At 37.0% G+C, this 25,051-nt stretch overlaps 1 protein-coding gene across 1 annotated transcript in view; it reads left to right on the top strand.

Annotated features, from left to right (window-relative positions):
* Nucleotides 1-7,826: 7,826 nt before the first annotated feature.
* Nucleotides 7,827-25,051, top strand: part of AKT3 (AKT serine/threonine kinase 3) — a 137,695-nt gene continuing 120,470 nt past the window's right edge. Inside the window, exon 1 of the mRNA XM_005146018.4 lies at nucleotides 7,827-7,984. Coding sequence (XP_005146075.1) covers nucleotides 7,939-7,984 — 46 coding nt within the window. The 5' untranslated portion in view covers nucleotides 7,827-7,938. The remainder of the gene's footprint in view (nucleotides 7,985-25,051) is intronic.

Here is a 25,051-nt window from a genome sequence, read left to right as displayed (position 1 = left end):
AGTCGAGTCCCACAGTCTTGCAAAACAGTTTCTACCAACACACTTTTTTTTTTGTCCCCTAAGGATTTAGTATGCTTCTCAAGATGAGGGTGCAGCCTGCCCTGGGAAGTTTCATTAAAATTTAATCTTTTCCTAATTGTATTGATATACTTTGAGGGAAAGAGTTAAGGTTGCATGTGTGTTTCATGTAATCTGAGTTTTTGTGTAACATTTGTCAAAGACCTTCATCTGATGAGCTCTGCATCTAGCTTTAAATGTGTGTAAGCAGTAGTATACCTTTGAAAAATAGACAGTCTTCATTTAAGGTTGTAGAGAATTCCTTCCATGCTAAGGAAACTCAGACTGCAAGTTGATGACAATAATGCCTGTTGAAGGTGAACAAGAAGATCCAAAGGTTTTAGGTTAGAAGTTGATTATGTTCTAGTAATACAGTGCAGTGTCAGTATTTGGCAATTAGTAAGTTCAGAAATGTTAGACTGCTTTGTAGGAAAGAAGCACAAAGCTCATCCTTGTTGTAAGGCAAGTCGGAATTTAATTTGTTCAATATCCAGACAATAAATAAATCCTCCTATAAGAGTTTAAAAGAAAGCTGCTTGGTAGACATCTCATTGAACTTTTCCCATTTTTGATATTAATAGTTTGAGAACACATATTTATCCCATGCTTTACTTTTCTTGTTACTCAGAGCACTTCACATACTTCTGTTTTTTATTACCTCCAACAGTGCTTTGTGTTTTGTGCATAATATGATGTTGTGCTGTAGAAAAGTTACTGCCATACAAATAATTAAATATAAGAACTTAATGAAACTTTTATTTTGTGTCTCTTGAAGATACCTATTAAAATCCCTAATTTCAGAATGAATAGGAATTTCTAGATGTTTAAGCTTTTGAAAAACAGATTTCCTTTTATATAGATTATTCTAGACATAGAAAGCCAGTTTTCATTTGTTTTGAAAATATGGAACTTGGGTTTAATTCTGCTTGGTTGTTTGAGTCATTACTGAACTTTAAAAAATTTAGTACTTTAGTAATAAAGGGAAAAGAGACTTGATCTTGAAAAGGCAAGAATTAGTATTTCTATGTTAATTCTCAGGTAGTTAAAGTTATTACATGTATTTTGAAGTGTTGAGGGGAATAACATTATCATAGTTGTGATACTCAGCTCAGCTAATTCTTGACTTGCTTTAAGTCTCAAAACTTTCCCAAGCCCATTGTCTCAGTAACTTCATTTTTTTTTTTTATGTGTAACTCTAGCCCTCCCTTCACCTTTTCTACTTTAAATGTATTCTTTGGTTAAATTTCAGACTTATACTCTAACGTGTTTCACCACTCTGCTTCTGTCTGATTTTCAGCTATTGTTTTATGTGGTTGGGAGGGGGACAAAAAGGATTTGAAGCGTTTTTGTCAATAAACACAATGCAAAACAATGGGTTGTTAATGTTTCACCTGGGATTCTGAAGGAACAATTTAGTTACATTTAGAAACTTCCTTTATACCTTGGTAAACAAAGGCAGGGGTGGCTTTGTTCACCTTTAATTATACCTTTGTCCCTTAAAATAACTTGCTTTGTCATTATAATAGGAAAAGAAATACGAAATGATGGTTTCTTTCCTGATAAAGTTCTTCAGTTTTGCAGACTCTAAATAAAACATCTCATATGTATATTAATACAGTGTGCCTGTGGTCTCTTATCTAGGCATATTTTAGTTATGTGCAGCTCTTTGACATACTGAAAATGAAAATAGAACACTGAAAATACTAAGGCACAAAGCATACACGTAAGCGAGCTTTAAAAAGCTGTTTATCTTTTCTGAAGTATGTTGTTTTTTCTTACCACAGGGTGTAGGCAGTGCCCTTTCCCTATTAGTCCCCTCATTATTCCAAATCAAGGTTAAGAAATAAAGTTGTTACTAAACTTTTGATACCAATATTCTTGAAGACATTGAGGATTTTAGTACAAAATATAATTTAAAAATTATTTGCAGTGCCTATCTTGGAGATTTTTGGAATTTTTGCATTTGTTTTAAAATTTCTTAAGTATGAACATTTCTATTTAGTATTTAAGGATATCTTTAAGTGTCTTACTTGTGCATACATAAACATTACTATTTTACAAACTTAGGATCTGTTTTCTTTTAATATTCCTGGATTTTTGAGTCCTTTGTCTTGTCAAGCCAGTTCATGTTTTGTTTTGTGTTGAGTGTGGGTTGTTTGTTTTTGGGGTGGGGTTCTTTTACTTTTTTTTTTGCTATTGGTGTGTGGGGTTTTTTGTTTGTTTTTGTGTTGGGTTTTTTTTTTTATTGGTTGTAATGTTCGACAGATGCTCTCTGCTCCAAGGTTCCTTTTTCTCAGTCTATGGAGTGGTAGTATTGAAATCAGTCAGAATCAGCCGGTCCTAAGATTGTAAAAATGGACATGATCTATTCTGCTCTATTTCAAGAATAACCAGAATAGAGAGTTCATAAAAGGCTGTGTGAATACTCTATACTTTTTTAGTATACTAAATATATTTTAAATATTTATTTTTTAAATATTAATTTTAATATACTTTTTTTTTAGATAAAGCATTCAACTGAATGTGATTCTTCCATTAGCTTTATGGGCTAATTTGATTTAGTGGGTTTTGTAGCAATCTCTGTATTGTAGTCTTTTGTGTAATTTTTGATGATGTGCAATATATCCTCTAATTGTTTGACCAGACCTCAGATAACAACTTGGGTAGGGGAAGAGGATATGCATGCGTTTTTCATATAAATAAAACTTGGATCTCAACTTCCAATTCTAAAGAAAACTCTGTTTTTAGTTAGAGTCTTTTGAATTCCTTGCTCTGTGATTGCAGCTGGCACTGGAGACAGTTGCAGCCTGTTCGGTTGTCTTGAAGGACTCAAACTCAGATTTGAGAAAACTTCTTAAGAGCTTGATCTGCCACAAAAAAAAAGCCCCCAAAGCAGGGAAGCAAACGTGTGACAGAAGCCTCTAGAGGATGACTGAGAGCTGCTTTTTTTTTGGTAGTGTGTGTTTTTTGTGCATACACAACATTTTTCAGTTACCTTTCTGAGAAATAAGGAGATGGAGATGATGAGATTTGGCTCTGCTTACGTTGAGGACCAAAGAATCTCAGTGAGTCAGGCAAAGTGAATCACAAAGATTCACTTGCTGTTTTGGTTTAGTTTTTTTTACCCAAACATTTTATTAAACAAATGATTACTTGTAAAAAGGGAAGAGGGTGGTTCCCTTATATATTGAGAGAATAAGGTTGGATGAATCAGTAAATTGATAATTCTACAAGAAGCTACAGGTATGGTATCTGGAAGCACTGAAACTGATACTGTTGGTATTCTTTCTGATAACTTGAATTGGTAAATGTGAAAGTATCTGTTTTTTCTCAGCTCCAAAATTGTTGAAAGTAGGAGCCTGTGTTTATGAAAGTTCTTAAAACAGAGACCTGAATCATACAATTTACACTGAATTTATGGGCACTGTCTTCTTTACTCAGCTGTCTCTTGTCACAAGGGAAATGGGAGGATGCCCAGATTCCAAGGAAGTGTTGCCTGTTTTTAGGAATCTTGATGATTATTCACTTGCACCTAGTGGTTGTTAAGTGTAGACCTGAACCGTTGTTTTTGGTCCTTCTGCTTAGATGGGATTTCTTTGCTTCTCCATATCCACTGGGTCTGTGGAGGTATCTGACTGCTGTGATGGGCATGAGAGCCTCCTTTTATTTAAAAATACAAGTTGAGGAAAAGGTGTCTTCCTACTGAATGGTCCATTACTCAGCTTACAATGGTTGGTCTTACAGTTCCTCATTGTGAAGTGAGCTGGTTCTTCTCTCTGTTTCTGTTACTGTTAAAATTGAAGATGAAAACTGAAATGGAGCTAGCTAGTTTTCACCATGGCTTGGGAAAACTCTGAGCCTTGGCAGAAGGATCTATAACTCTTTTGCATCTAATAGTTTCTGCTTAATCTGTTCAAAAAGATGCCTTTGCAACCTCTAGAGCTAGGAACTTAGAAGTGTAATACCATCTCTTTAGAAGTGTGTTGAACTGTTTTGTTTAACACTATAAATGTGGCTTAATAGCTTTCCAAAGAAAGGAGTGTTACTGCTTTTTACCAGATCCAGAAAACCCCAGGTGTTTTCTTCACATGACTGGCTGTGATGGAGTAAATTTTTACATTTGCACCATAAAGCATATAGACAATAGGTTCTTCTATGTATTATGCATATATATGACTTTCTGATACTGTCTGCAGAATACACACTATATGCTGCTGAAAAGTATCTTCAAAGTTCTGTTTGATAACAAGGGGGAAAAGTGCAATCCAACCTGTTCTTCTGTTCCTGGAACATATATTAAAATCAAGTTTTTCCCTGTAGGAAGCAGCTGGAATGCAAAATATCTTCAACTTCAGTTCTTACACATTTTTTCTGTACTTCTGTGGGTTCATATTATAGCAATAAGGGAAACTGTAAAAATTATATACCAGCTGCTGAATCTTGAAGCACCTCGGGAGAGCAGAGTTGATTGCTAACAAGTATTTAAGTTCTATGCCAGCTGTGCAGAATAAACATATCTCTAGCTTTTCTTGAAATGGTTGCACTGTAGATGAAATGCTATTTTTCATGTGAGAGTTCTTGTTCTGCATGTTTCAAGCAACTCCTTTAGATCTATAGACAATGCTTTATCTTTAGGGAAGAAGGTTTCTCTATGACTATTTTTCATTAAGGTCAATTTTTGTCATAATATGAAGTAATTCTCCAAAATCTCTTTCAGAGTATTGCTGAGTGGCTTTCAGGGTAAAGGAATACAGCTTTTAGAAAGCCTCAGAGGAGTTTAATAAGGGATAATACTAAAGATGCTTATAATGGCTTCTTGAAAGTGTAGTGTGAACATATAACCTTTATTTTCATTAGTCTTTTAATGTTTCAATTTTATCTCCTTCAGTTTCCTGTATAATTCATTTTGACTTTTAATTACTCATTAAGAGAGCAATCAATATAACCGTACAACTGTTGATAATTCTAGAATTGTTCCTCTTAATATTGTGAAGCTAAACTGGAGATAATTCAATTTTGTCACCATATTTTTCTGTTTTTTGTATTTTGGGGAGTTTGTTCAAAATTCAGTACAGTAGTACAAGTGATGGATGGGCTGCAGTCCTATAGACATACACCTGAGGTTGGTAGGACACTGGCATGAAAATCAATCATAGATCAGATTTTGTAATCAGTGGGTAAATAGGGAGCTTTAAGCATAAATTCATTCATTAAAACTGAGCGTCTACTGAAATCATGGTCTTAATGATCAGTATGTAAGCAGACAAGGTTATTGTTACCAAATACAGAAGTTCGTTTCTTAAAGCTTAGTCTCTACCAATAAGAATAAATTAGTGCACTTAAATTTTCTAAAAGGCTAAAACATACTGCAGCATACGCCAGCCCAAGCTAAGTACTGTGTGTTACATTGCTTCTTTTGTCTTTATAGTTGGATATAAAAAAAGGCACCTGTGAACACTTAAAGAATGCAGTGAAAGTCTTGTAGGGAAATCAAACTTAAGTCCGATATTTGAATACTGATGTGCTTACACTTCCTTCACAGAACAGCTGCTTTTAGGTCACAGCTGTCTGACCCTCACCTATAGCTTTGTAAAGATTTGTGTGTTTGTACTAAGAGCTGTGGTGATCCAGAATGGCAAGGCTGCAGCTAGCTTTCAGTCATGTGTCAATCTGCTGGGCTCTGTTTCCATTCACAGCTGATAGACTTGCTTATCTCTAGTTTGAAGTATGCAGATAAAGGTTCTGATAATGTATGACCCCGAAAATAACTCTCATATTGGTAAGGCGAAGGATGTGGAAATGCATGTTCTGGTTATTTCTGCTATTCTGACTTAAATAACACAAAGGCTAAAGCAGCTAGTGAGATCAGTTAATAGTAGTGAAACACGTCCTTCCAAAATCTTGTATCTAACATTTTAACTCTTATGAAAGCTTGAACAATATATAAGTTAAGGCAGGGTTTAGCAGCATATACACAGGTGTCTGGTGTTCTTTTAGACCCACCAGGGTATGATGCCAATGCAAGATGCTGTACATCACCTGCGTAGGTCATACCTGCCGGTGCTGTGGAGGTGTCTCAGGGACAAAGTATTCAATATTACTTAAACTTTGCAGTATTAATGAATTTAGCACTGTGGTTTTTAGTTTTATGCAGGTGAACTATTGCATGTTTTTTAAAAAATAGTTTGGTGAAGGCAAAGCTGTAAAATGGAAACTCTTCAGGGTTTCTGTAAAATCAGGTTGTACTGCATTTTTTGTTTCATACCACTTGAAAAAACTACTCATATCAAGTTTTGTTTTGTACAGCACAGCATCCGTACAGAAGTAGCCTTCCATCTAGCTGCTGTGTGCTGCAAATACATGTTTTTGTTTTTTTTTTTCCCCAAATGATAATAAAAATAACATACATGTGTGTAATGGCTGAATTTTCACCCTATATTTGGTTGGATTAAAACAGTTTATTCTCCAGTTGTTTCTCCATTCATTCATTGCACAGATTGCTTCCAGCACAGTCCTGTTTGTTGCTATCACATTTACACTTGTTGGTCAGTCTTCTAAATGGATACATATGTGCTGCATTCAGTATTACTAAACTGGTGTCCAGGTTTCTGTTCTGTGCTAGCAGGGTGTACGCACATGCTTCTGTCTGTACAGCGATAGAAGGGTGTTCCTCCACCACCAGAGAAACCCCTTTTCCTCGCTTCCCACCCTTTTCTAGATGAGTGTTACTTGAATGTGCCTCTTTATTTTGAAGGATGGAGGGGAAAGGCAGTCTTCTGGCAAAAGGAAACCTCTCCTACCTCTGGCTTCTCTTCCTACTTGATTGTAGTGCTATTTATCTCTTCTTCACAGCTGTTAAGTACTCTGGGAGTGAGGTGGTCAGAAGAGGGGGTTGTGGCTTCCGAGAGTGGCATGTCCTGTTCCAGGGCTAACTTCCCGTCTGTCTGCCGCATGCTGAGCTTTGTAGGGAAAAGAGCACTCTTGTCACTGCCTGGCTTAAAGTCTTGCTAGAATGAACTCTCCTTTTCATAAGTGAAACATTGTCTTTTTTGGTTAATTTATACTCATAAGAAGTGGTTTATTTCACGTACTCACACATGATGCTCTCTTTTAAAAACTTCTATAAATTAAGGATTTATATTGGCTATAATGAAGTTATAGTGGAATTAGGAAGAATATTATATTTCTGTAGCTTTTACTTTTTTTTTTTTTTATTTAATTCAGTTAAAAAACCTAATATTGTAGCTGGTAAACTGATTACTTCAGATTTTAGCAGTTACAAGGACAACTGTGTCCATAATACTTAAGGCTTTGGTTTTAAGTTCCTTTACAGAACTTTCCATTTTCTTGTACTTCTGACATGATCAGTGTAGCCATACAAGAGGAACCACTTGTCCGTTGCATGGATTCTGACAAATATGGGAATGGTTAAAGCTCCTTTGGAGACACAGGTCTGAGTTGGACCTGTGAAGGAATACCAGCATTGTTTCATTTATCAGCATCCTATGCACTAGTATGAGAGAATTCGGTTGTGTGCATTTTATGGAAGTGGCATATGACTTAAAATTTAACACATTCTGCTTAAGTATTACAATATCAATGGAAAATGTGCTGTAAGATTAGAAACATGATTCTGTTATATGGTTAATTAAAAAAGCCAGATTTTTAATATGAGCTCAGTCAGTGAAAGACATCAACAAAGACTTTTTTGTTGGCTGTCAAGTGAGAAAGAAAGAAAAGACTTAAATTCTTTCTCTAATATTTCCTTCCAGGCTGACTCATCAGTAGAAATTGAGAAGAGCTGCAGAAGAGAAGCCAAACAGACAAGCTGAGAGCTCAAAGAAGTACTCTTTTGAGTTGGGAGTTCAGAGTGGAGCCATCATGAGCGATGTTACCATTGTGAAAGAAGGCTGGGTTCAGAAGAGGGGTAAGTTCTACCTTTTAATGGAAAGTTCTTCTGATGTACCATATGCTGTGCTCAATGGCATTCCATGGCTACACATATGGGCACTCTTGGTTTATCTTCTGTTCTGCAGCAAACTAGTCTGACTTTATGGAATTAATGGCCATTAAGGCCTTGGTCTGGTTAATACTTAACCCTTAGCAGTACCTCTCTTTATAGGGGTAACTGAGAGTAAAGAGGAGGTTGAACTCATTAATTACCTGCTGTTGTTGCTGCTGTCACCTGTGTATCAGACTAAGTTGGCTGTTCTGGCAGCTGGAAGAGGTAGCGATAGAGGTGCATAATAGAAGGTTGCCTGGAAGCTGTTGTGGATGTGATACTTTGTGTGAAACTTCTTAGATGCCAAAATTACAGTCTGTGGCTCAGCTTGTATTGCAGATGCAAGTAGTCCCCGTAAAATCAACGTAATGCTTGCATAAAGCTCAGCATACACCTAATTAGTTGGCAGATGTGGAAGCCGTATAATAAGAGAATGTGTTCCTTATTACAAGCCAGTCTAAAATACGATTTTCTGTTACATTTAAATTCCTGTGAATTCTTGAGATGTTGCTTTATAATGTGTCAGCATGTGATTTGCAAATTTGGGAAGATTGCTGTATGTTAAGCTTTGAAAGGGAAACCTCTAGAACTATCTGGCATTTGTATCATGTAATGAACTTTGGATGAAATCTTCCACGCTTCATGCTGTTCTGCTTTGGGTTGTGGTTGCGCACATGATTATTTCCAAAAGAACATCTCTCTTGCAGAGAGAAGGTGATCTGGATTACAGGGTGATTTATGCCATGAGCTTCTTTGATTTTATCCCAGAGAGATTTAGACTGGAATAGTGGGAACAAAATTACCCTTTAATTTACAAAGAAATGCTTTGTTTCAACAGCAGTGTGTGAAGACAAAGATCATTATTGCTGATTGATATTAAATGTCAAAGAAGCCAAGAGGATGAGAGAAAAAGTTTATTATTCTGTTATTATTCCTGCATAAATTGTATTTCAAGATGCATTATGGGTTTTTAGATAAAAATGGGCTAAACTGTGTGAAGCTCAAGGCCTGCTTTCTATTTTAGAGTATATACTTATAACAAATCAAATTTTACGTTACAGGAACTATTTAAAATATTATTTTTCCTTCCCGTCCTTTTGCTGTATACTCAGTTTGGGTCTGATTTCTTTTTTTTTAATTATTATTTCATATAAATTTCTTTCAAATGTGTTAGAATGATTAGGATGATCCAAATAATTTTCTTGACATCAGTTCCTTTATGTAATAGCACTCATTCTTGCTGCACCCTGATAATCAACTCAGTGAGCACTGGACATACATGCTTTAATCACTGGGGTCCAGAAGAGGACAATGTACAATGGAAGTCAATATCTTACTGCATATTTAGAATTCTGAACCTTAAATAAAGGTTTTCTTCCATGCTTTTTTTACTATATATTAATTGCAGAAAAGCCTCCTGAGTGGACATTTGGTGTTTTCTTAGTAAAGACATTTCATGACATTTGTTTTTCCTTATTTTAATTAACTTTGAGTGAATGTATATTTTTTTCCTTCTTGTCATAGGTAACTGTGTAGGATTTTTTTTTCTCATTAGATTTAATAGTGCCCTTATTTTTCTATGTCTGACTTATTCTGGTTGTTGTTGGATTAAAGCGTTTGGTTTATTTCTGAAAACAAAAGGAAAAGCACAGTGTTGTTTTCCAATGCCAAGACTTTGTAAGCATTTAATTCAGTGATTACACATTTCATCTAATTGCACCTTCTACCCTGACCTTGCTTGGAAGCAAGAGGATTGAAGTTGTCAAGCACTTTTTTTTTCCTCATTGTTGCCAAGAAAAAGTATCCAACCTTAGTCTAAATTCTGAAAGTTGAAATATGCTCAGTAGACACTTCTTATTTTTGCAGCTAAATATTCTCTCTCTGTATACGGAAGCATTGTGGGATTGGGTAAAGCTGCCCTGCTTTTGCAAGTTATCATGCTATTACAGTTTTAAGGTGAATCCTCTGATCATCCCCACTTGATACTCATTGGCTCAGTTCACAGTTTTCTGGTAGGTACAAAGGAGGTTCCTGCTGGAGGCAGCTTAGCATGGGATCTGTTCTCCAGGCGGACACCGAGTGAACTCCAGCCCCAGTGGCTGGTCCTTTGGACAGCCCTGAACCATGTGTGTGGTGCAGTGTTCAATCTGAGGCTCCAGGCTCAATTTAACTTGAAATAAAACTTGTAAACCCTACATGCTGGAGACAAGGAGCCTGGGCAGCAGCTGCATTCGGTTGACTGAGATGATAGGCTGTTACAAGAGCGGGTTGAGTGAACTGAATGTAGGAATGAGAGGAAAGCACTGCAGATTGTGCTGAGTATCTTTCTGGGTTGAGGCTCTGATAGAGAGGCTGGGGAAAACAAGGCTTGTTAAGGCACAGTGATACAATTCTTAATGGCTGTGAAACACACTGAGAAAATGTTTATTACCCTTAGTGCTGTATCCATGTCAGTAATAGAGGGCTGAAGGCTGTGTGTAAGCTTTTATCTTTGCTGTTGAACACTGAAGAACTGATGTGGTGCTACACAGTTGGCTTCAATGCTCTGTTTTTCTGTGTGCTTAAATGATGAACCCATTAAAGTATTATTATTTTAAAATTGGCCAGCACTCAAAGTTAAGAAAATGCAGAATTAATTTTATTTAATTAAGAATGATCATGCTTGGGCTTTGAGTAACCTTTAGGAGAAGTTTCAATGTGAGACTAGATGATACTGAGGAAAAATGAGCTGTTATATGTGAATGATCAAACAGGCAGAGATGATAGGCAGAAAGGTGAGAACTTTGGACAATAGAAAACACAAGCCAAGAGGAAGCAAAGCTGAGAAGCTCAGTGAACCTCAGGTGCAGTCAGGCCTTCATCTTCCAGGTGAAAGGAGACCTTGAAGCGCAGTGGCTGGGTCTGCCTGAACAAGTAATGCAGTCCAGTGAGTGCAGATTCAGAGAATGAAATAATTGGTGAAAACCTGTCACCTATCTATACTCAGGGTGTTTGCAAAGTGAAGTGGATGTTATGTTGGACTGGCTGCTCTTTGCTCCTGTGCCCTTTGGCAGTGCTCCTGGAGTACATCTTGTGAACCAGGTTTGTGAAGTGCGGGGCTGCTTCATGCGGTGCAGCAAATGGAAGTGCATTAACTAGGATAATGGGAAGATTGGTTGCAAAAGTGCTCTCCTTATCTGAACTAAAATACTAATGCAGATGCACCCTGTGAGGTATCAGAACTTATACAAGTGAAGAGCCAGCGGAGCAGTCCTCTTACAGAGAGGTTTCTGCTCAGGATGCTCAGAGAGGAGTGGGAATGTATTGTACAGATGGTTGCATGGTTGTCTGTGATTTACTGTCTAACATCTAGTGATAGGAACCAAGCATCTCATGGCTTTGTGTCCATGTGCTGCTGCAGAGGTACTCTTGCAGTTCACTGGCTCAGTGTTTTGTTTCAGAGAGGATAATAATTTTTTCTTCTTTCTGTTTTCCAGTTATTCCTGTATCCATATTAGGAGAGGGATGTGTTGTCTTCCTTTATGAGTTTCCTTTTTAGATGACACCAATGTTTCTCATTCTAATAACATACAGATGAAAGGGAAGTGATCTTGACTAAAAATCTGGAATACAATAATCTGAATCTTGCTGCTGATATGCAGAAGTTAAAGCATATATTTGACTTTTATGCATTTAGTGTAAGGACTCTGCAGTAACTACTGAAATGACTTTTACATTTTAGATTTTCTTACAAACATGATGTTTTGCAGAGTGTTGTTTAAATTATTGTAAGAGTATTTTTAATTTTACTTAACTATGTTTTACTAAGGGGGGATATGTTTTTAATTGATCAGTTTGGAAACAGCTGTTTTTTTAAATGGATGAACATATTTTGTATGATTAGAGCTATGTCATTACAAAAGTGGGTTCTGTGCCTATAATTCAGGTGGCTTTTTTTTTCTTTAAAGCTAAAGTTTCCTGAGTTGTAGAGTTGACCTTGTCTGTGGTCTATAATAGTCACAACTATTAGATTTAAGAATTAGTAATAACTATGCTTAATTGCAACCTAATTTCTTTATATATAACCTGTGCACAAGATTTCAATTAATTTAAACATATGAAAAGCTTTAAGAATCTTTGTTACCATGTTATTAGAGGATCATTTGGGACCAAGGAAAAATTGACACAGATGGTAAATTTTAAAGGACCCAGTTTTAAGTTTATCATGTCAACTAACTTTTTCTTTAATTGAACAAGTATTTTATTTATTTATTTATTTGTTTATTTAATTATTTTTAAATCTGGGAGAATATGCCTAATGTGTACTGCAGAGCAAGATGGCTAAATCATTATTTAAAGACAAAGCAAAATACTGACCGTTTAAGGTAGTGCTTCTCTGTCCTCATACTTCAGTTACTGTACCTCTGTTTGGGCTTCTGCATTTTAGTGTGTTGCATTAGATGATGCTGTTTTTTATGGCAGTCTTTACATGTCTTACATAATATATTTTTACCCAAATTATACTGAATAAATCCGACTTGCTTATGGAGGTGACTTTAATATAATCTCACAATTTTTCCCATCCTCATTTTCTCACAACACTCACCTGAAGAGTAGAAGTACTACTATGCTAATTTTACAGAGAGAGAACTGAAGTATAAAATTGCTCTGGCTTAACCATGGTATCTTAAGAAGAAGTTTGATGTAATGAAATGGTGCTAAAAACAGATGTCATGAAGCTTTCCTGTAGTGAGATTGTCCTCTACACAGTGTATTACTGACATATGGCAATACCATTTTTCACTCGAAGTTTTTCTTTCTTTTTTTTTCCCCTAAATACAGCCTTTTATAATTTCTTAGTATCCAGAACTGAATTACCTGAAGCAGTGTTAGTGTTTCTAAACTCATAGAGTTTATAGAATTTGATTTACTGTGATGAGACTCACTCAAATGTTTGCTGTTTGCCTTTTTGCAATTCAGGACACGATGCAGGTATCATGGGATTTTAAGAAATAACCACGTGGAAAATATTTATTGTTATATCTACTATGAAGAATAATAAATGGTGTATTGGAATGTATCTGTTGTTCCAAGTAGCAATACAATTGTTGTTTAAAATACAAATTATTTACAGTCTTTGGATAACATATCTTTCCCCCCTTTCGCTCACCCCTCATCCAGAAAAAGAACCAAGTATTTAATGGACATTGGGTTTTACAGTTGAACTGAGACCAAACAGATGTTAATTTTGGAAATGCACACTGGAGACTGAGTTCACGTGCTTGTGGGTTTTTTTTTTTTCCTTTTTTTGGTGGGGACAGGAATGCCTTGATTGAAAAATTAATCTCAGAAGTTATGGAACTAATTGAGTGTTATTCACAACCTGTCAGAAATCTTGTTTGCAGATTGTCTGAATTACTTGAGTAGTTTAACACACCTCAAAGACAGACAAATTTAAATAGACTGTCTTGGAACATCTGCTACATAAAATAGAAGAAATGTAAACTATTTTTTTCTAATTGTCTTATTAGCAAATAGTAGTTTAAGGTAAAGTTTTCATTGATGAACCACTTGAAACTAAATAAACCTTTCTTATTTTAATCTTTCTACTCTAATTCTGTCTAATAGGAAATGCGAATTACTGTTAAGTTCCAGTAAAATACGTGAATTTAAAAGAGGCAGCTCCATGAGGACCAGAGAGAGAAAAAATGACAATACAAGCTCTCTAATATCTAAACATCATCCCTGTTTAATATAATTCAGTGGCTTGTAAGGCATGTTTCCTGTACTTATCACTCTGGGCTTTGGGCTTTCAGGTGTCCTGAGTTTTGTGGTAAAAAAGTGCTTTTATTATTCCTGACAACACCTAGGCAATTGGGTTTTTTGAGTGTCCTGAACAATCTGATGTTACATATGCTTGTATCTCCTTTCCATTTCCTATGTAATGAATGCTGCCTGATTGCTCAGATTCTGAAGGGTTTCCCCATTCATGCTGGCTTCTCTTATTAATACCACTTTGTTACCGATTAGGGCAGTACTTCTAAAGAAGCATGTTTACCATTCTGTGTTGCAGGGATTAGGGAAACAGGGTGTTAACAATTCATTGTCCCTTTTTTGCTCATAATCCTTACGGCCTGGCAGATGCAATTTTTTTGACATACTGCATAACCAGCAGATGTCAAAAGTTTGCTGTTGGGGAACAGTTTTGAGGAACTGTTTCCCAAATACATGTTTTCTATTGAATAAAATTCATGTTTTTTATATTTATTTAAATCTTAAATAGTCGCACTGTGTAATACCTTTGGCATACTGCGGTCCATTGTTTAAACTTAAATTAATTTGTGCTTATGTCACTTTCATATTGAAAATGATATTATTGTAAGGATAACTTGCTTGCAGTACCAGGGCTTTTGATATTAAAAAATCATCTTCCCTCAATGTACCTTCATGCCAGTTCAGCAAATCTCCTAAGTCTTTGTGCTTTCTTTTATTTTAAAGCCATCAACGTACCTGCTAGGTCAGTCAGTTTATGCCTCTGTGGGACCCACTTTTTATACTATACCTGCTGTAATCTTCAAAAACATTATTAAGGTCAACAGCTGTAACTTGAAACTAGGTCCTGAAGGAGTTTCATTGGACTGAGAAGTCAAAGTTTTAGGGCACAAATATCAAAGAGGCAATTAAGACTGCAAACTGAGATAAAAAAAAAAAAAGCTTTGGGAAGAGATCAGGCTAATGGTGGTTTAGGGAATGAATAGAAGGATAGAAGGTGGAGGAAAAGGGAAGAATGCTTTGTAGCCATTCAAGTGCTGTCTTGGTTGCCTTCTGTTTTCTTGGAGGAACTGTTAACCCTTCATGAGCATCTCTGCAATCTGCTGATTGGTTGATGAGAGCTGTTTTCCCACCAAAACATGGAAAGAAGATGGTGGTAGGAGTTGAGATTTATTCAGTGTTCAGCTTACTGGGAGCAGTTTGATCTTTCCTAAATTGCAGGTGAAACAGTATTGCTCAGTTCCAGCAGCATAGACCTGGACTTGTGATGGGAGGGTTTCTTAGGTTTCCATTAGCACATAATGTAATGCAGTCCGAGCAAATCTTTCAAGAGGTGCTTAGATTTTGGAGTCTGTACTATCTCTGCATGTTTTTAGAGTTTTGCTTTGGACACACTGTCATGTATTTCTATGAACTGAGAGACTCTTGGTAGTGGGAATGTGTGAGGTGCAGTCACAGTGTAATCCAAAGTTTGTAATGATTAATAATTGAGATATATTTCAGATGTAAATTCTTTATCTGTAATGTAGATGTACCTCTGATTTTTTCCAGTTCTCTTCAGAAGTGTCTCTGTGTCCTAGCTGGTCTTTGTTATTATTGTTTACTTGTCTTGCAGATCAGGGCAGTGTTTGCTTACTTTAATAAATCTAAGTAAATTTCTTTGTAATCAGATCATTGCAACTGACCTCTTGTTTACAGTGAGTTCTGAATTTACAGTTTGCTTTCTTACAGAGTGCTTTCTTAAAACTGATAGGAAGATAGGAAATGGATGTGTCAGATGCCAGTATACTGATAAGAAAACACATTTCCTTTTTCAAGGTAGATTCAGGTAACTTTTAAAATGTTGTCTGTCTTGCCTTTGGAGGTAGTCTTCCCAAAAATAGTTAATTTCAATATGGTAGCATATTAACCGTGTAAAATTAGAAAGTTCCCACCTTCATTAGTTGTCACCATTTTTGCACAAAAATTTCAAACTGTATAATCCTCAGTTATCCATATTTGAACAGTTGAAGTGTGAAATTTTTACTGGGGGTAGCTTCCTGCTGGTCTTTTATCAACATTGTCATGCTAAGAAAGTTACTGAAACCAGAACAGTTTTCACAGATAGCTGCTAACTAGGCCTAGATAATGAGAACCACACTACCATAGAGAGATACAGTTGCTAGTCCATACAAGTGCTGTGTTTTTGGTTGTGATAAACTCACAGACAACTATGTAATAGAGACAGACATGTAAGGAATTGAGTGAACAGTATCTTAAATTTGGCAGTTAGTATTGTGGATTTTAACTTGAATTTGTCTAAGTCACAGTTTCTCTCAGGTAAAATGGAAATAGTGTGCTACTTCACATCAGAGGCTTCCTGAATTTTTGTTCATCCCTGTGAAACTTCTGAGCGCCTTACATTTCAATATTCATGCTTTTTAAAATGCTGCTGTTTATATGGGTAGCAGAATGAGTCTGATGGCAGTTGAAGTTCAGCCTGATGGTGATTTTTTGTGTTTTGATTATCTTCCTGACATGGTGCAGAGGAAAAGGGGAAATCTGTTAGGGTGCAAAAAGGGAGGAGTTATTAATAAGATGCAAAAACCCAGTTGTCCTTTATCAGTTCTAAAAGTTAGGGTTTTTTGCTAGATGTCTTCCAGAGACTGGAGGAAACACCTGAGCAGCGATCACTGAGAGAGCAATCCATAGGAATATGACATCTCTACTTCCACTTATACTCTTTGGCCCAACAAAACCGTGCAGATGGATGAGCAGTATACCTTTTACACATGTGAAAAGACTTACAAAATAGCATGCTTTCATACAGCATTGATAGCTTTACTTTAAAGCTAGTATTCACTCACTTTGTTTTGAACTGTGCTGGCTTTTATAATATCATGCCAGTTTATGTATGCTGACTAATACGTTGGAAACTTTTCTGAACAAGTTTATTCTTATCTTAAGGAACAGCAGCAACTACTGTATTTTAATTAGGAGCTTGTGAACTTGCCCCTGATAGATTCAGTTCCATGTTTACTTGAAACTTGTGTTAAGTGGAAGCTGTTGCTGAAATGGGGGAAGTGTCATGTCCTCTTCTTGCTTGGTTGTGTTGGCACTTGTGCTTGTACTGGTGACATGGTGAATCATAGCAGGAAATTTATTTGGCTGAAAATGAATCTATTTTTATTTTCCTAGCTAACTTTCAGATGGATCATTTCCCTGACCTGACTCATGGTGTAGCTGCACAAACAGAAGTGCTGGCACACACTAGGGTGCATGAGCAGCAGTGTGGAGGGGCAGGACAACTTCCTCCTAGAGGTAGCCCCCACCTTTGCAAGACTAAATTGGTTATAGAATTGAACCTAAAACTTATTTTAATGTTATAACCAGACTGCAGCACAACTAGTTTGTATTTCAGGAAGGTTTTCTTTGAAGTTCTCGTTCAGAAAAGGGCCACTGGTTTACTCTGTGCTAGTCCTAAACGTGATTGAATTAAAAAATGCCACCAGGAGGTTAGCTAGTTCCTATATCTGTGTGTTTATAGTTTTTAAACAAACATTATTTTTTAACACAATAATGACATGGCTAATGTCTGAAACACGGAGTGTTTCTTTAATCCAGATCATACAGTAGCTTTGTGATCCTCTTGGGTGTAGACTTCAAAAGCTGTTTAAAAAGAGTATTTTAACAAAAAAACCACCCCACCCAAAGCTTGTGATATATTCTGAGGCTAGTGAGTTGCTGGTTTCTGGGTGTTACTGGAGGTCAGATTTATGCTTAGTGCTCTCAGAGTTTAGAATATACATACTGTGTTGGTGGACAATCAGTGAAACTTCAGATGATGTTAATTTTTAAGCCTCTTGAGTTTTCTGTAGAGCTTCTGCTGCATTTGATAGAATTCCTGTAAGGGAAGATTTTGGCTGAAATTCATTCTTTGAAAGCCTACTTCTGGGTTTGTTTGGTTATATACCAAAATTTGGAGAATGATCAAGCTCTTTATGATTTCAACTTGCACGATGAATATTTGAAATGAATTTTTGTTGTAAACATTTGTAATTGGGATCTCTTGGGATGGTTTTCAGTCACAGCCAAGATCTTGCACATTTCATTTACACCGTGTGCATAGGATTTTAGTGGAACTGCTGTTGGCACAAAGAGGCTTATGTAGGCTGATGAACTTCTCCTTCACTTGATCCAACCATCCTTTCTCCAGAGGAGACAGGGAATTGCTGTTATGTGCAGGAGTGTGGGCAACCATGCTGCTACTAAGCCAGATAGATAAATTGCATGGTGAATGAGTGTCATGTTCTCAGGCACCTTGTAGTTTCCCATTTGCCACAGCCAATGCTAGCTCTCTTTTCTAATAAAAATAACAGACAAAAAGCACAAAACCAAACCAAACAAATCCAGCTTTTCTTCAGAATCCTTTGTAACACTTTTCTACAGCAACCTGTCCAAGAAGATAGCTGTAGATATTTTTTAGTCTATCAAGAAATAGTTAGGGAAGTAGCTATGGTCAAGGTGCATTATTTGTGGTATATAATAGCTGTGTACTATGTACTTACTTAAAAGCTCAAGTGACATATATATTTTTTTTGTGCCAGCCTCCCGAGTGTCAGTATATTAATTTATAGATAATACCACAAATGTTTAGTGTATTGGTAGTGAGAGATTAAATAATCTGCTGTAGATAGGCAAATAATAATAAATATTAACTTTGATAATAAAAGCTTGGCCCACTCAAACAAGGTTGCATTCTTTAGAATTCTAACATTAATAGGTATTTTGAGTGTTTTTGAGGAACATATTTCAGTAATTAGACTTATTCTTAGCTAAGAACATGAAATATAAATTTGTGTTGGTTTCTTGTGATGATTTTTCCTGCAAAAGAGGTAACAAGGTGCTACTACAAAGCTGGGTAAAATAAAGGGAAGAAAAAAGGTCTTTTTACTGAGAGGCAACAGGAGTGCCAAAGCATTACTCTCTGGCTGCTCATAGTGTGTCTGATCTTTATTTACGAAAGGAAAATATCTCCATAATAAAGTGGATAGAAAGTTGCAGGTCTTCATATTCAGTGAAATCATTGCCACTGGTAAATTGCCTTATAATAGGTGTTTGTATTTTTTGTGGTAAATATGATCCTGCATGAGAGCCTTAGCATATTAATAGCCTTTCCTTTCTTGCAATCTACTTTATTCCCTAAAAGCCATCTGTGGTTGGTAGACCTTGATGTCAATATGTTTGTAGCTGTAGTGCGGAGGAAAGTTTTATACTGATGTCCTGGGTTCAGCAGTAGTAGTCATTTTTCTCCTTCCTAGTAGCTGGTGCAGTGCTGTGTTTTTGACTTTCAGCCTGGGAACAGCGCTGATAACACCGATGTTTTTAGTTGGTTCACTCTGACCAAGGACTTCTGAGTCTCATGCTCTGCCAGGGAGGAGGGGAGGCTGGGAGGAAGTAGAGACAGGACTCCTGACCCAAACTAGTCAAAGGGTATTCCATACCACAGCATGTCATGCCCAGTATATAAACTGGGGGCAGTTACCCGGAAGGGCTGAGACCGCTGCTTGAGTTGGGCTGGGTATCAATCGGTGGGTGGTGAGTGGTTGTATTCTCTTCCCTTGTTATTTCCCTTATCATTATTATTACTGGTGGTAGCAGCAGTGGTTTGTGTTATACCTTAGTTACTGGACTGCTCTTATCTCAACCCGTGGGAGTTACACTCCTTCGATTCTCCTTCCCACCCCTCTGTGAGCAGGGGGAAGAAGGGGAGGGGAGAGAGTGAGCGGCTGCGTGGTTCTGAGTTACTGGCTGGGCTTAAACTGCGACAACTGATTAGATGCACAGTTTATAAAAATTGTGGCTTACCACAATCTCTGTCTGTTGCCAATCAACGTATTTAAAAATGCTCCAAATATCCTGTCATCTTTGGAGTTTCTTAACAATATGTTTGTATTTCATTTGGAGTATGCGTATTTTATTTTATAACCCCCATTTTCAAGAAGGGGAAAATGGATGACCCGGGGAATTACAGAGCAGTCAGTCTCACCTCTGTGCCTGGCAAAATCTGGGAGCAGATTCTCTTGGAAGGCATGCTAGAGCACATGAAAAACAACAAAGTGCTTGGTGACAGCCAGCATGGCTTTACTAGGGGAAAATCCTGCCTGACCAATTTGGTGGCCTTCTATGACGGGGCTACAAAAGTGATGGACAGGGGTGGAGCAGTCATCTGTCTGGACTTGTGCAAAGTATTCGACACTGTCCCACACAACATCCTTGTCTCTAAATTGAAGAGACATCAATTTGATAGGTGGACCACTTGGTGGATAAAGAACTGGCTGGATAGTCGCACTCAAAGAGTTATGGTCAACGACTCAATGTTCGTCTGGAGACCAGTAACGAGTGGTGTCCCTCAGGGATCAGTGTTGGGACCGGTCTTGTTTAATATCTTTGTTGCTGACGTGGACAATGGAATTGAATGTGCCCTCAGCAAGTTTGCCGATGACACCAAGCTGTGTGGTTCTGTTGATACGCTGGAGGGAAGGAATGCCATTTAGAGGGACCTTGACACACTTGTGAGGTGGGCTGATGCCAACCTCATGAAGTTTAACCATGCCAAGTGCAAGGTCCTACACCTGGGATGGAGCAATCCCAGGCACAGCTACAGGTTGGGCAGAGAAGAGATTCAGAGCAGCCCTGCAGAGAAGGACTTGGGGGTGTTGTTCAATGAGAAAGTGAGCATGAGCCGGCTTCAGTGTGCACTCAGCCCAGAAAGCCAACCTTATTCTGGGCTGCATCAAAAGGAGTGTGACCAGCAGGTCAAAGGAGGTGATCCTGCCCCTCTACTCTGCTCTCGTGAGACCTCACTTGGAGTATTGTGTGCAGTTCTGGTGTCCTCAACATAGAAAGGACATGGAACTGTTGGAACAAGTCCAGAGGAGGGCCACGAGGACGATCAGGGGACTGGAGCACCTCCCATATGAAGACAGGCTGAGAAAGTTGGGGCTGTTCAGCCTGGAGAAGAGAAGGCTGCATGGAGACCTCATAGCAGCCTTCCAGTACCTGAAGGGGGCCTACAGGGATGCTGGGGAGGGACTATTCATTAAGGACTGTAGTGATAGGACAAGGGGTAACAGGTTGAGACTTAAACAGCAGAGGTTTAGACTGGATATAAGGAGGAAATTCTTTACTGTTAGGGTGGTGAGGTACTGGAATGGGTTGCCCAGGGAGGTTGTGAATGCTTCATCCCTGGCAGTGTTCAAGACCAGGTTGGATGAAGCCTTGGGAGATATGGTTTAGTGTGAGGTGTCCCTGCACATGGCAGGGGGGTTGGAACTAGATGATCTTGAGGTCTTTTCCAAGGACCTCCTAACTATTCTATGATTCTATGATTTTTTTTTAATACACAAAGCAAGAAATGAATTCATTCATTAACATTTAATCTTTCCTCAGAGTAGATAAATATTAACAATTACTCTCTACCAAGAAATTCAATGCATCATGATTTGACTAATGCTTGAAGAACACATTAGTAAATGTTATTTAGAACATGGCATATAAGAAGGGAATGGTGTTTGAAAATGCACTATCTTAAATACAAATGCTTTTAGTGTACATAAAGCATTACAGAAGGTTAAAATCAGAACGATAGGTTTTAACAAAGCATGTGAAGATAGCAGTTTCCTTAAGTCCTCATGATGAGAAAGAGGGAGATACTTTTTTCGATTTTTAACTACATTGATGTTGTTTTTTACCTCTGGAATGGTGTGAGCTGCTGTGGAGGCTGGGGTACGGACCAGGTAGAGTGCAGTATCAGAAGTTTCTAAAGAGTCTGTTGTGAGGGGTGTCCAAAGAAAAATAGTCTTTAAAATGCTGTGCTGAAGAGCACTTTTGTTTCTCAAAGAGAAACATACAGTGATAGTTTCAGCTTCTACTGTAGTTAGAGATTCTATTCCTGGTTTAGAAGTATAAAAATGGAAGAATTTGAGTGCTTTATAGGTGCTTTCCTTTTGGTTCATACTATAACTGCTGTTTACTTCCTGGCATAAAAGTCTGTCATTAGTTCTGCTACACCTTTCCCTTGGCTGCAGTTATTCTCTGGTTTTGTTTGAAACAGTTACTGATAAATGCTACTAGTTTTGCATGGTTCTAAGGAGCTGGTGGGCTTTTTCAGGGTAGAGAGTGATTGATAAGATGGAAAGGATACAGAGATTGCAGTCATTTAAAAGATGGGTTGGATAAGCTGGGAATGAAGTAACTATTGCTAGATACAGTAACATCAAAGAGAGAAAATTGAGGAAGTTTAATGTGAGGATAGAGTTTCAGGAAAAAAACCCTGAAAGTTTACATTGGGGAAACTGGTAATTTTTAATTGAAAAATCATGATAAGTTTCTGGAACAAATTAAAAATCTATGATAATTGCACTAGCTTCTGAGATGCTGCAACTTGTACTTCAGTGATTAGAAGTTGAAGTGAAATGAAAAGCTTTTTTTCTTTTTTTTTTAAATTTTGTTTTGCTTCAAAACCAATGCTATTATGTAATTATAAAGGAAAAATCTCAACAAATATAATTAATCTCTGGAATGTCGCTGCTCAAATTCTATACTGGAAAGTAAAGGAATACAAGAAGGGAATAAATTTATCTATACTGGTAGCAAGGTGCCCAACATCTGTGGATTTCAGCATTACAAATAGGCAAGGTAACAGTTTAATTTACCAGCTAAATAAGATATGGTCATAAAAATCCATGTTTTAAAGACCGGGGTGTGAAACTTCAACTCAGACACTTCTTTCCATCTCAACATATGGATGTGAAAGCTGGAAATGCAACAAAGGTACAGACATCTAAATGCCTTTTAAAGCAAATGCCTTAGAAAAATACTATGTATTAAATGGAATGAATTTATAACAGATGCCAAGATTCATTAGACAGCTCAAAAACCCCTTGGCTCTGAAGTTATCCAGAAAAGAAGATGGAATTATCATCTGGAACATATGTTAAGAATGAAGCCAGAGCATCTGTCATGGAAAGCATGCCACTGGGCAGCTGGAGGAACACTCAAAAAGCACGAACTGAAAGAGTCTCTCCATTGAACAATGCCTAAGGTAAAAACAAAAAGGAAAATTGTGGGACATGGCACTGGAGGCACATGGAGTGGCTCGGAGGAGACAAAAGCTACGCAGGGCTTGTTGGGTTTTATTTTTTTTGTTTTCAGTGTGTGTAAACTGAAGATTTTGGATTGTTTTCTGCTAAGGTTGCAAATATTAAGGGATGATTAAAAGTTGAAGGTCGGAATGAAAAGGTGCAGTTGAGTACAGTATCTGTCATGCATTTTAATTTCTTTCAGAATTTGTATATAATTTTTTCAGCTATGAAAAGAGAAAGAAAACTGTAATTAAACAAATCCGAAGATGTATTCCCACTGATTTGTTTAATCTATAATAAAGCATTCAGGACTACTTGGATAAAAATACAGGATTATGTTATCCAAGTAACCTGTAGTTAGTGACAGTACTATGGATTTAATTTTCTGTTGGAAACACCTGCTTTTGTATTTTTCTACTTTATGGAGTTTCTGAGCTAGCAGATCTTTGCTCTATACTGTCTTTTAACTTGCCCTAGTATTAACCTCATCTTACAGAGGTCTGTGCTAAAAAGACCTTAGCAGAATTTAAATTTCAGAAAAGACTTCTAGTTAAAATGTAAGCTTTCAAAAGATTACATCAGTCTGTCACTTGATCATACAACAATCTGAACTGAGTTTGTCCAAAGTATTAAGAAATGTCTTAGACTCGGTGAGTAGCATTGTTTTGTGTTCTTTTATTTCCTCAGGCTTCACCCTGTAACATGGAGACAAGTGTGTGATACAGCTTTTTAATTTGAGTTGCTTGCGTTTTTCCCATGTTGGATCATCTCACTGACACCCAAACTAACATGCACGAATAAAGGCTTCCGATGAGAAGTTTGAACAACCCATTCAACTTCTAGATGCATTTTATGAGTCTAAGTAGTGAAACAAGAGTGTTAGTTCCACTCAGCAGGGTAACAAGTTTAGGCAAAGCGACTAACTCCTCAAACATTTCAATGGTGTATTGATCGCTACAGCTTTTCTGTTTCTTCCACTTACAATATGCTGAGTGTTATAGTGATTATTTCTTAATGCCTCATAAAGGTGAGAAAATCTTTCAAATGCAATTTGGTTGCACTTAAAGGCTCAGCATTCAGGAAACAGTTTCTTTTTACTTATCTTTAAAAATAGTTTCAGATATTTTTATCCTTTTTACACTTTTGGTATTGACAGAACTCAGTTCCTTCTTTCCATGAATTGAAGGTAAGGCACCTAGCTATTGTCTGTCTTTCAGAGCCTACATGGTGATGAATTTTTTACTTGGACAGATTCTGTTTCTGATTTATTGTGTAATTAGGTCTAATTAGGGCTGTAGGAAAAACTTTGGTTGACAAAATTTTGTCAGAAGTTGTCCATTCTGCCAAACTCGGAACAGCCTTTGGTTATATGATACAGAAAAATAAACCTATCACATCCTTGAGTATTTTTTTCCTTTGATTTCCATGACTATTTGCTCTTTTGTGTGCTTGGCAACTGAAATTTCTGTGTATTCCTTTTGTAATAAAGTACTTTCAGTAGTATGGAAGACAGGCTTACAAGTTATGTCTCTGTAAAGAAAAGAAGCGAAAAGATACTTTGTGGTATACTACTTAAAGTTATGTGTTGACCAGTGTTTTGAAATACAGTTGTCCTGTGCTCACTGGTAAAGACTCTTGCCGAACAGTATGTAACAATAAAAAATATTCAAGAGCTAAAAATACAGGATTACTACATGCTTTGACCTGTGGTCAGTGACTTGGCAGGAATATCCTTGTATTGTTTCTTCAAGGTTTGTTTAAAGAGAACAATTATAGGATGATCATTAAAAATATTGATATGCTATTTTTTTGGAGCAGAGGATTAAAAACACACCTTGAAGAAAGAGGTTTTTTATTTTGTGGGTTTTTTTGTGTTTTTTTTTTTTTTTTTAGAACTCGGGTTGTATTAAACAAAGGAGGAACACAAAGAAAACATTGTATAAATCTTAATTTGAAAAGTATTGAATCTTACTTATTGAGGAAGTGGTTGCTTGTGGAAAATGTGTTTGTTTTTTTTTTCTGTGCATTTTCCTTGCAGTGTTTTGAAATAGTTTACTACAAAATTTTAATTTAACAGAATCTTGATCTCTAAAAGAGAGGTTCCTCCACAAAGAGG

This window comes from Melopsittacus undulatus, chromosome 3 (assembly GCF_012275295.1).
Source record: "Melopsittacus undulatus isolate bMelUnd1 chromosome 3, bMelUnd1.mat.Z, whole genome shotgun sequence".
NCBI classification, from domain to species: Eukaryota; Metazoa; Chordata; class Aves; order Psittaciformes; family Psittaculidae; genus Melopsittacus; species Melopsittacus undulatus.
This window is presented reverse-complemented; position numbering and strand designations above follow the sequence as displayed.